The sequence below is a fragment of the Oncorhynchus mykiss genome, chromosome 8 (genome assembly GCF_013265735.2).
Source record: "Oncorhynchus mykiss isolate Arlee chromosome 8, USDA_OmykA_1.1, whole genome shotgun sequence".
NCBI classification, from domain to species: domain Eukaryota; kingdom Metazoa; phylum Chordata; class Actinopteri; order Salmoniformes; family Salmonidae; genus Oncorhynchus; species Oncorhynchus mykiss.
Window position 1 is genome coordinate 77,661,500 of NC_048572.1, and position 11,915 is coordinate 77,673,414.

The following is an 11,915-nucleotide window of genomic DNA, read 5'->3' on the forward strand; positions in this document are numbered from 1 at the left end:
TATATGCAAATAGACCATTGCCATATATTGAATTGAACCATTACATTTGAACTGGACTGTTTTACAGCATGAGGGGTCGTAATTATTATGCGCTTGTTTTGAGATCAAAGTGAGAGCTACATGTGCCATGTGTCCACATTTGTTCATATTATTTACTAGTTAGCGAGTTATTAGCCCAGTTATAGCTAATTTATAGTCAGAAATGTGAAGTGATTGCTTCCTATAAGAGCACAAAACATGAACATTTCTAGACATCTTTGAAAAGCTTTTTTCTGGTCTTAAAGGGGCAGTATTGTATTTTGAGACAGACTTGAATAAGCTAAGAAGCCAATACTGTAGGCAGAGGGTAGCATCATTTCATAGATTCGCTGTAATAATGGTATGGGGAATAATAATGCATTTTGTTTTGTAAAGTGGTTTCTTGGCCACTGTTAAAACACTCAATAATAGCAGGTATAGCATCAGTGTTCATAGTAAAACGCGCGCCGGAAGTTGCACAGAATCTTCACAACATTTGCGCTCAGCAGCCCTGAAATTTGCTCAGTGGCAAAAACAATTGAGGGAGCATTGCCTCCCACTACGCTCCTATTTCCTCCTCCTTTATCTAATCTCTTTTCTCGACTCATTCACTCTCCTCCCTCTCTCTCTCCCCCCCGGGTCTAACCGTGGGATAAGTTTGTGGAGGATGACACTACTGAATATGTGAGTATGGATCATTCTGTCAGTATTAAACTGAACCTACAGTGGTAGTGGTTATGCTGTACATTGCATAAGTAAGTTATGAACTCCTCATTAGGAGATGCCTTCTATCTGAGAGCCAGTCAGTTTGTAACGTCTCTATGTAAAGTAATAGGACAGAGTGAGTTCATACTATGTGATGGGTTAGTAGAGATAGGGCGAGAAATGGAGGAGCAGGGAGGAAGGGAGAGGGAAGAGGAGAGAGAGGTTTATAAGGCTTAGCTGAAAAAGTATCTTGTGTGTGTGTGACCCTGTAGGAGATGATGGTGGGGGGTCTGAAGCCTGAGATGTGGTACTCTGTGTCTGTGGCGGCTTACACCACTAAAGGGGATGGAACACACAGTAAAGTCAGAGTGGTGCAGACACCGGGGATTGGTAAGCATTGCACACATAAGATCACTAACAAATGCACACACAATTCACACACAATACACACACGATACACACACAATACACACACAATTCACACACGATAGCATATTAGACATACAATATGTGAATGTTTCAAAGGCACAATGCAGAACTGACATGTCTGTGCCTCTCCCTCCTCTTACCTGCAGTGCCTGGTGCCCCCTCCCTTTCGGTGCGCCCAGGGTCTGAACCCTCCATGGTGGTGAGATGGGGGCCCCCTACTGGGGGGTCAGACTCAGGTCTAGGGGCCAAAGGGTCTGAAGTTCAGATCCAGGGTTTTCGGTTACAATTTGGGCTGAAGAATGCAACCCTGGACACTACGGTGGAGTTTTCGGCCAGGGAGCGAATGTACACACTCACAGACGTAATTCCAGGGTTGACTTATGTCGTTACCCTTTCCGCCAAAAGCCGGTCAGGGTACGGAGACGAGGCACGGGAGGAACTCGAGATGCCTGAGTACCCACCCAGGAGTTACCCTCAAATCTCAGAATACATTAACGCCACCTGCTGTTCGCTCCAGTTCTCCTGGCTGCCCCCTGTGCCAAGCGAACGAAACGGTGTGATCACCGAATACACAATAGCTTATCGGGAAGCAGGGGGTCTTAACCCTCTGGGCATTGACCCTCTGGGACCCCCTCGCCAGATCACGCTCCCAGCCATTGAGTCCAGCTACACCATTCTGGGCCTGAACCACAACACCGGGTACGAGGTGCAGATGTGTGCCCACACCAGCGTAGGTCCCGGCCCGTTCAGTCCCCCGCTGCTGTATCGCACACTGGCCTTCGAGACAGGTAGGGCTGGCCTGAGGCCTGGCACAGGGCTCCAGAGAAACGCCCCTATTCACTCTAAACACTGGTCTAAAGTCAGATTTTTTTCCATTTTAATCTGAACCTTGAATATCACAGTCCAAAATGCAAAGCTGACTCTGGGCCAGTTATAAGGGTAAACTTTCACCCACAGAGGGGTTGAAAACGAGTCCACTGAAAAAACTGCAAATCTTAGTCTCTTCCACACACCCACCACCTCCTCCCTCACCTACTCCACACCTACTCCTCACCTCCAAGGAAAACTGACTGAATGCCACATCATTGAATGTCTGGAGAACACGCTCTCACACCCACAGGTAAAAGTCAGCAGAAAAGCCGGACTGGTTGTGAACAGTGAGGTAAGTGTTGAGTCCTGGCTCCTTGGCTGACTGAACGAGGCTTTCGTTTAATACACATGGTTTGTTTCTAAAGGTAAGCTTTTACCTCCTTTTGGATTGACCTAACCTGTTCCAACCTTTGTTGACATGCTGTTAACATGTTTTGTAGCCCTCACACTCCCCAGTAGGCACTTCACCACGAACCAAACACATTCTTCAGTTCTGTTGCTCTCCCTCCACTCTTCACTCTGATCAATCAATCCACCCTCTTCACCACCTCCTACTCTTCCTCCAAACCTTCATCTGCCGTTCCCACTATCACCATGTGTAAAGACCTGCACCTACCCTCCATCACCGACTAACAGATCTACAGGGTGGAAGCAGAGGAGTGGAGAGGTTGAATGGCACACTGCAGTCTAAAGATGACCTTGCTTTGACTGTCTAACATCCCCTCATCCACTTCACAGTGACCCGATAGCTCCTTGAGAAGAGGGTTGTTTGGCAGTTAAATATTCTGTGTGTTCTGTTCCGGAAATGTACCGGAGCGAATTAGGCTAGAACGAGATAAAGTGGGATTACACAGATTATGTCATCATAAAGAGGAGGATGAACAACGGAGCCAACTGTTCCTATCTCTTCAATTCTATTCACTCTTCTTTGCTACTCAGTGCCCATATACGTACTTCCTGAATACTCTTGAGATGTATGACATCACTGTATAATTCTTCTTAATCTTATTTTAGGAATTAGGATCCTTTGTTATAGAACCTACTAGAATAGGTTGGTAGCTTCTCCACAAAGGGTTAAGGACAGACAAGACATGTGAATGGGGTGGTCTATACTGCCACTTGACCATGTGTCTGTTTTCCCGTCTTCCAATCAGACGTCCCGAGGAATTTCTCAGTGAACCTGGCGACCAAGACGAGTGTTCTCCTGACCTGGGAATTCCCTGAGAGCCCCTACCCCTACCACTTCACTGTGAGTGTGTGTGCTTGTGTAAACAACTGTGTGTGTACATATGTATAAGTTTTAATGTCAAGTACACATGTAAAGTGAAATGCCTTTCTTGCAAGCTCTAAACCCAACAATGCAATAACCAATGTAGTATTAAAAATATAATGAGAAATAAAAAAAAACATACAAGAAATAAAAAAGAAATAAAAACGAGAAGTAAGTAATTTATATACTAGTTAAGTTTCAATATCATATATACAATGTGCAGGGATACTGGAGTGATGGAGGTAGATATGTATAGGGGTAAGGAGACAGGGATACTGGAGTGATGGAGGTAGATATGTATAGGAGTAAGGAGACAGGGATACTGGAGTGATAGAGGTAGATATGTATAGGGGTAAGGTGACAGGGATACTGGAGTGATAGAGGTAGATATGTATAGGGGTAAGGGGACAGGGATACTGGAGTGATGAAGGTAGATATGTATAGGGGTAAGGTGACAGGGATACTGGAGTGATAGAGGTAGATATGTATAGGGGTAAGGTGACTAGGCATCAGGATATATGATAAACAGAGTAGCAGCAGCGTATGTGTGTGTGCAGAGTCAGTATAAATGTATGTGCAAATTAAGTGTGTGTTGGAGTGCCAGTGTGCGTGAGTGTGTAGAGTCCTGTGAGTGTGCATAGAGACTAAAATACAAGGGTCAACTCAGATAGTCTGTGTAGCCATTTTGTTAGCTCTTTAGCAGTCTTATGGCTTCGGGGCTGTTCAGGAGCCTGTTGCTGTCAGACTTGATGCGGTACCTGTTTGTTGTGCGGAAGCAGTGACAACAGTCTATGGCTTGAAGGGCTAGCGTCTTTAACGATTTTCCGGGCCTTCCTTTCACACCGCCCTCTGTAGCGCCATGCGATCGAGGGCGGTGCTGTTGCCATACCAAGCAGTTATGCAGCCAGTCAAGATGCTTTCAATGGTGCAGCTGTAGAACTTTGAGGATCTGGGGGCCCATGCCAAACCTTTTCAACCTCCTGAGGGGGAAGAGGCGCTGTCCTGCCTTCTTCACGACTGTGTGTGTGGACCATTTTAAGACCTTAGTGGTGTGGATACCGAGGAACTTGAAGCTCTCGACCTGCTCTGAGATCAGCGAGATCACCCAGTCCTCTGGGTCGGTGGAGGCACTCATGCACGGCACGGTGTTGTTATTGTCGAAGCGTGCATAAAATGCATTGAGTTCGTCTGGTGGATAGGCATTGTTGGATAGATCACGGCTGGGTCTTCCTTTGTAATCCGTAATGGACTGTAGCCACTGCCACTTGGTGGGCATCGGAGCCTGTGTACGTAATATGATTCCACCTTATTCCTATATTGTCATTTTGCACTTTTGATGACTCTGCGACGGTCATGGCGGGACCTCTTGTACTTGTTCCTGTGCTCAGCTGTAGCCTCAGGGTTGTCTGCGAAAGCCCGGTGTCCAGTAGCCCTGTCCTTTATCTGAGCACCAACCTCAGTGTTAATCCAGGGCTTTTGATTCGGGAAGCAGCAAACCTTTAATGTGGGGACAACGTCGCCGATGCATTTCCTAATGTAGCCGGTGACGGAGGTGGTTAGTTCGTTGGATAGCCATTGGGTGTATCTTGTCCGAAAGCCATGTTTTGGAAAAGCAGAGAATATTCCAGTCAAGAGAGTCCTGTTGGTAGCAAATCCGCGATCGGAGGTCATCCATCTTATTATCAAGTGACTGTACATTAGCCAGTAGAATGGAGTGAAGAGGTGGTCGGTTTTCCCTTCACCTTAATGTTGCCAGGCTTCCCCTCTCTTGCCTCTGTAATGCCGGATTTTCCTCTTGCATATCCCGAAAATTGGGTCAGAATTACAGAAAGAGCCCAGGGCAGATGAGTCAAAGTTGAAGTAAAAGCTGGAATTGGGGTAAGTAACTACCGATCTGATGTTCAAGAGTTCTTGTCGGTTGTAAGAAATAGAGGATACATTTTGTGAAAATAAGTCAAAATAAACGGCTAAAGAATCACAAAATAGCTGGGTTGGAGCTCGCAAAATGGCGACCATTAAGGACGGCGCTATCTTATTATGTGTGTATATATGTGTGATGTTAGCCGTCAGAAATACCCTCCCCTACCCTATTCCTCCCAGGATGTGTGTGTATATGTGTGATCTTAGCCGTCAGAAATACCCTCCCCTACCCTATTCCTCCCAGGATGTGTGTGTATATGTGTGATCTTAGCCATCAGAAATACCCTCCCCTACCCTATTCCTCTCAGGTGGAGTATAACCGCCAGAAGATGGAGGTGGATGCCAAGCTGAGGAAAGCAGTGATCCCCAACTTGCAGCCAGATACCGACTATGACTTCAAGATCACCTCCTCAGAGGGCAACATGGGCGGGCTGAGGCACCGCATCCACGCCAAGACCTCTCCACCAATTGCCATCCGCCGTCCGGAGATTGACCACACCCGTGACACGGAGACCACCATCACCATAATCCTGCCCTCGCTGGAGAATCGCATCCCTGTCAAGTAAGGGCTAGCCACAGGGTTGCTTTTTAGTGATTTTGATGGGCGTACGGTTGCCTTCCAACCATATGAATTGTTTGGAAAATTCCAGAAAATTATGTAATGGCTTTAGAAGCTTCTGATAGGCTAATTGACATCATCTGAGTCAATTGGAGGTGTACCTGTGGATGTATTTCAAGGCCTACCTTCAAACTCAGTCCCTCTTTGCTTGACATAATGGGAAAATCAAAAAAAATCTGCCAAACATTGGAGACTTTGTGAATATGCTGAAGGAAACAGGTACAAAACTATCTATATCCACAGTAAAACGAGTCCTATATCGACATAACCTGAAAGGCCGCTCAGCAAGGAAGAAGCCACTGCTCCAAAACCGTCATAAAAAAAGCCAGACTGCGGTTTGCAACTGCACATGGGGACAAAGATGGTACTTTTTGGAGAAATGTCCTCTGGTCTGATGAAACAAAAATATAACCATTTGGCCATAATGACCATCATGTTTTGAGGAAAAAGGGGAAGGCTTGCAAACCAAAGAACACCATCCCAACTGTGAAGTGGGTTCAAAATGGACACTGACCCCAAGCATACTTCCAAAGTTGTGGCAAAATGGCTTAAGGATTTTATTTTTTATTTTTTACCTCTAGGCAAGTCAGTTAAGAACAAATTCTTATTTTCAATGACGGCCTAGCAACAGTGGGTTAACTGCCTTGTTCAGGAGCAGAACGACCTTGTCAGCTCGGGAGTTTGAACTTGCAACCTTCCGGTTACTAGTCCAACGCTCTAACCTCTAGGCTACCCTGCCGCCCCAATAACAAAGTCAAGGTATTGGAGTGGTCATCACAAAGCCCTGACCTCAATCCCATAGAAAATTTGTGGGCAGAACTGAAAAAGCGTATGTGAGCAAGGAGGCCTACAAACCTGACTCAGTTACACCAGCTCTGTCAGGAGGAATGGGCCAAAATTCACCCAACTTATTGTGGGAAGCTTATTGTGGGAAGCTTGGGGAAGGCTACTTGAAACGTATGACACAAGTTAAATAATTTAAAGGCAATGCTACCAAATACTAATTGAGTGTATGTAAACTTCTGATCCACTGGGAATGTGATGAAAGAAATAAAAGCTGAAATAAATCACTCTCTACTATTATTCTGACATTTCACATTCTTAAAATAAAGTGGAGATCCTAACTGACCTAAGACAGAGATTTTTGTTAAAATTAAATGTCAGGAATTGTGGAAAAACTGAGTTTAAATGTATTTGGCTAAGGTGTATGTAAACTTCCGACTTCAACTCTGCTAGTAAACTGCCACAGAAAAGTTGTAATGAAATTCCCTGACAATCTGGTTGTTCCTCTGTCCTGTAGGAACCTGTATGTGGTGGTAGTTCCTCTGAAGAGGGCGAGGGGGGTCATTAGACATCTCAAGAGCCCAGACGAGATGGACTTGGAGGAGGTGAGAGCTATGGCCACCTATCTGGGAACGCATGAACTGGCTCGTCTGACCGTTCTCCTCTCTCTGAGAACCTTTGCTCTCTCAGATTTTATCATGTGGTTTCTTAATGTTTACATAAAAAAATGCATCATTAACATCACCTCTATCTCTCTCCTTCTCGCTCCCTCTCTCTCCCTCCCTCCCCCTCTCTCCCATCTCTCTCTCTCTCCTTCCCTCTCTCTCTCTCTCCACCTTTCCCTCCCTCTCTCGACCTCCCTCTCTCTTTCTCTCCATCTCTCTCCCTCACTCTCGATCTCTCTCATTCCCTCTCTCTATCTCTCCTTCCCTCTCTCTCCATCTCTCTGTCTCCCTCTCTCTCCCTCTATCTGACTCACTCCCTCTCCTCCCTCTCCTCTCTTGCTCTCTCTCTCCCTATCACCCCATATCTCTCTCTCACACTCTCTATCTATCCCTCTCTCTCTCCATCTCTCTCTATCTCTCTCTATCCCACTTTCTCCATCTTTATTTATTTTTTTTTATTTTACCTTTATTTAACCAGGTAGGCAAGTTGAGAACAAGTTCTCATTTACAATTGCAACCTGGCCAAGATAAAGCAAAGCAGTTCGACAGATACAACAACACAGAGTTACACATGGAGTAAAACAAACATACAGTCAATAATAAAGTATAAACAAGTCTATATACAATGTGAGCAAATGAGGTGAGAAGGGAGGTAAAGGCAAAAAAAGGCCTTGGTGGCAAGGTAAATACAATATAGCAAGTAAAACACTGGAATGGTAGTTTTGCAATGGAAGAATGTGCAAAGTAGAAATAAAAATAATGGGGTGCAAAGGAGCAAAATAAATAAATAAATTAAATACAGTTGGGAAAGAGGTAGTTGATAGGGCTAAATTATATGTGGGCTATGTACAGGTGCAGTAATCTGTGAGCTGCTCTGACAGTTGGTGCTTAAAGCTAGTGAGGGAGATAAGTGTTTCCAGTTTCAGAGATTTTTGTAGTTCGTTCCAGTCATTGGCAGCAGAGAACTGGAAAGAGAGGCGGCCAAAGAAAGAATTGGTTTTGGGGGTGACTAGAGAGATATACCTGCTGGAGCGTGTGCTACAGGTGGGAGATGCTATGGTGACCAGCGAGCTGAGATAAGGGGGGACTTTACCTAGCAGGGTCTTGTAGATGACATGGAGCCAGTGGGTTTGGCGACGAGTATGAAGCGAGGGCCAGCCAACGAGAGCGTACAGGTCGCAATGGTGGGTAGTGTATGGGGCTTTGGTGACAAAACGGATTGCACTGTGATAGACTGCATCCAGTTTGTTGAGTAGGGTATTGGAGGCTATTTTGTAAATTACATCGCCAAAGTCGAGGATTGGTAGGATGGTCAGTTTTACAAGGGTATGTTTGGCAGCATGAGTGAAGGATGCTTTGTTGCGAAATAGGAAGCCAATTCTAGATTTAACTTTGGATTGGAGATGTTTGATATGGGTCTGGAAGGAGAGTTTACAGTCTAACCAGACACCTAAGTATTTGTAGTTGTCCACGTATTCTAAGTCAGAGCCGTCCAGAGTAGTGATGTTGGACAGGCGGGTAGGTGCAGGTAGTGATCGGTTGAAGAGCATGCATTTAGTTTTACTTGTATTTAAGAGCAGTTGGAGGCCACGGAAGGAGAGTTGTATGGCATTGAAGCTTGCCTGGAGGGTTGTTAACACAGTGTCCAAAGAAGGGCCGGAAGTATACAGAATGGTGTCGTCTGCGTAGAGGTGGATCAGAGACTCACCAGCAGCAAGAGCGACCTCATTGATGTATACAGAGAAGAGAGTCGGTCCAAGAATTGAACCCTGTGGCACCCCCATAGAGACTGCCAGAGGTCCGGACAACAGACCCTCAGATTTGACACACTGAACTCTATCAGAGAAGTAGTTGGTGAACCAGGCGAGGCAATCATTTGAGAAACCAAGGCTGTTGAGTCTGCCGATGAGGATGTGGTGATTGACAGAGTCGAAAGCCTTGGCCAGATCAATGAATACGGCTGCACAGTAATGTTTCTTATCGATGGCGGTTAAGATATCGTTTAGGACCTTGAGCGTGGCTGAGGTGCACCCATGACCAGCTCTGAAACCAGATTGCATAGCAGAGAAGGTATGGTGAGATTCAAAATGGTCGGTAATCTGTTTGTTGACTTGGCTTTCGAAGACCTTAGAAAGGCATGGTAGGATAGATATAGGTCTGTAGCAGTTTGGGTCAAGAGTGTCCCCCCCTTTGAAGAGGGGGATGACCGCAGCTGCTTTCCAATCTTTGGGAATCTCAGACGACACGAAAGAGAGGTTGAACAGGCTAGTAATAGGGGTGGCAACAATTTCGGCAGATAATTTTAGAAAGAAAGGGTCCAGATTGTCTAGCCCGGCTGATTTGTAGGGGTCCAGATTTTGCAGCTCTTTCAGAACATCAGCTGAATGGATTTGGGAGAAGGAGAAATGGGGAAGGCTTGGGCGAGTTGCTGTTGGGGGTGCAGTGCTGTTGACAGGGGTAGGAGTAGCCAGGTGGAAAGCATGGCCAGCAGTAGAAAAATGCTTATTGAAATTTTCAATTATGGTGGATTTATCAGTGGTGACAGTGTTTCCTATCTTCAGTGCAGTGGGCAGCTGGGAGGAGGTGTTCTTATTCTCCATGGACTTTACAGTGTCCCAGAACTTTTTTGAGTTAGTGTTGCAAGAAGCAAATTTCTGCTTGAAAAAGCTAGCCTTGGCTTTTCTAACTGCCTGTGTATAATGGTTTCTAGCTTCCCTGAACAGCTGCATATCACGGGGGCTGTTCGATGCTAATGCAGAACGCCATAGGACGTTTTTGTGTTGATTAAGGGCAGTCAGGTCTGGGGAGAACCAAGGGCTATATCTGTTCCTGGTTCTAAATTTCTTGAATGGGGCATGTTTATTTAAGATGGTTAGGAAGGCATTTTTAAAAAATATCCAGGCATCCTCTACTGACGGGATGAGGTCAATATCCTTCCAGGATACCCCGGCCAGGTCGATTAGAAAGGCCTGCTCGCTGAAGTGTTTCAGGGAGCGTTTTACAGTGATGAGAGGAGGTCGTTTGACCGCTGACCCATTACGGATGCAGGCAATGAGGCAGTGATCGCTGAGATCTTGGTTGAAGACAGCAGAGGTGTATTTAGAGGGGAAGTTGGTTAGGATGATATCTATGAGGGTGCCCGTGTTTAAGGCTTTGGGGAGGTACCTGGTAGGTTCATTGATAATTTGTGTGAGATTGAGGGCATCAAGTTTAGATTGTAGGATGGCTGGGGTGTTAAGCATGTTCCAGTTTAGGTCGCCTAGCAGCACGAGCTCTGAAGATAGATGGGGGGCAATCAGTTCACATATGGTGTCCAGAGCACAGCTGGGGGCAGAGGGTGGTCTATAGCAGGCGGCAACGGTGAGAGACTTGTTTTTAGAAAGGTGGATTTTTAAAAGTAGAAGTTCAAATTGTTTGGGTACAGACCTGGATAGTAGGACAGAACTCTGCAGGCTATCTTTGCAGTAAATTGCAACACCGCCCCCTTTGGCAGTTCTATCTTGTCTGAAAATGTTGTAGTTTGGAATTAAAATGTCTGAATTTTTGGTGGTCTTCCTAAGCCAGGATTCAGACACAGCTAGAACATCCGGGTTGGCAGAGTGTGCTAAAGCAGTGAATAGAACAAACTTAGGGAGGAGGCTTCTAATGTTAACATGCATGAAACCAAGGCTATTACGGTTACAGAAGTCGTCAAAAGAGAGCGCCTGGGGAATAGGAGTGGAGCTAGGCACTGCAGGGCCTGGATTCACCTCTACATCGCCAGAGGAACATAGGAGGAGTAGAATAAGGGTGCGACTAAAAGCAATAAGAATTGGTCGTCTAGAACGTCTGGAACAGAGAGTAAAAGGAGGTTTCTGGGGGCGATAAAATAGCATCAAGGTATAATGTACAGACAAAGGTAAGGTAGGATGTGAATACAGTGGAGGTAAACCTAGGTATTGAGTGATGAAGAGAGAGATATTGTCTCTAGAAACATCATTGAAACCAGGAGATGTCATTGCATGTGTGGGTGGTGGAACTAATAGGTTGGATAAGGTATAGTGAGCAGGACTAGAGGCTCTACAGTGAAATAAGCCAATATAGACTAACCAGAACAGCAATGGACAAGACATATTGACATTAAGGAGAGGCATGCTTAGTCGAGTGATCAAAAGGGTCCAGTGAGTGGAGAGGTTGGTTTAGGGTCGCTCATCTGTCTCCCTCTCTCTCCATCTGTCTCCCTCTCTCCACCTATCTGTCTCTCTCTCTCTCGCTGTCTCCCTCTCCCTCCCTCCCTCCCTCCCTCCCTCCCTCCCTCCCTCCCTCCCTCCCTCCCTCCCTCCCTCCCTCCCTCCCTCCCTCTCATTCCCTCTCCATCTCTTTCTCCCTCTCTCCCCCTCTATCTGACTCCCTCCCTCTCCTCCCTCTCTCCGTCTCTCTCCCTCCCTCCCTCTCTCTCTCTCTCTCTCTCTCATTCCCTCTCCATCTCTTTCTCCCTCTCTCCCCCTCTATCTGACTCCCTCCCTCTCCTCCCTCTCTCGCTCTCTCTCCCTATCACCACTTTCTCCATCTCTCTGTCTCTCTCTCTCCGTCTCTCGCCCTCCCTCTTTCTCTCTCTCCATCTCTCTCTCCCTCTCTCTCCATCTATATGACTCCC

The 11,915-nt window shown here is 46.1% G+C and overlaps 1 protein-coding gene across 5 annotated transcripts in view; it reads left to right on the top strand.

Annotated features, from left to right (window-relative positions):
* LOC110530680 (receptor-type tyrosine-protein phosphatase S) overlaps positions 1 to 11,915 on the top strand; it is a 138,940-nt gene that overhangs the window by 102,149 nt on the left and 24,876 nt on the right. For 4 of the 5 annotated variants that reach the window (XM_036986332.1, XM_036986330.1, XM_036986333.1 and 1 more), the window contains 3 exons: positions 3,177 to 3,271; positions 5,521 to 5,774; positions 7,132 to 7,219. In XM_036986332.1, coding sequence (XP_036842227.1) covers positions 3,177 to 3,271; positions 5,521 to 5,774; positions 7,132 to 7,219 — 437 coding nt within the window. Of the gene's footprint in view, positions 1 to 675; positions 703 to 995; positions 1,114 to 1,298; positions 1,941 to 3,176; positions 3,272 to 5,520; positions 5,775 to 7,131; positions 7,220 to 11,915 lie in introns of all 5 variants that reach the window. The other variant, XM_036986334.1, reaches the window with a different exon arrangement.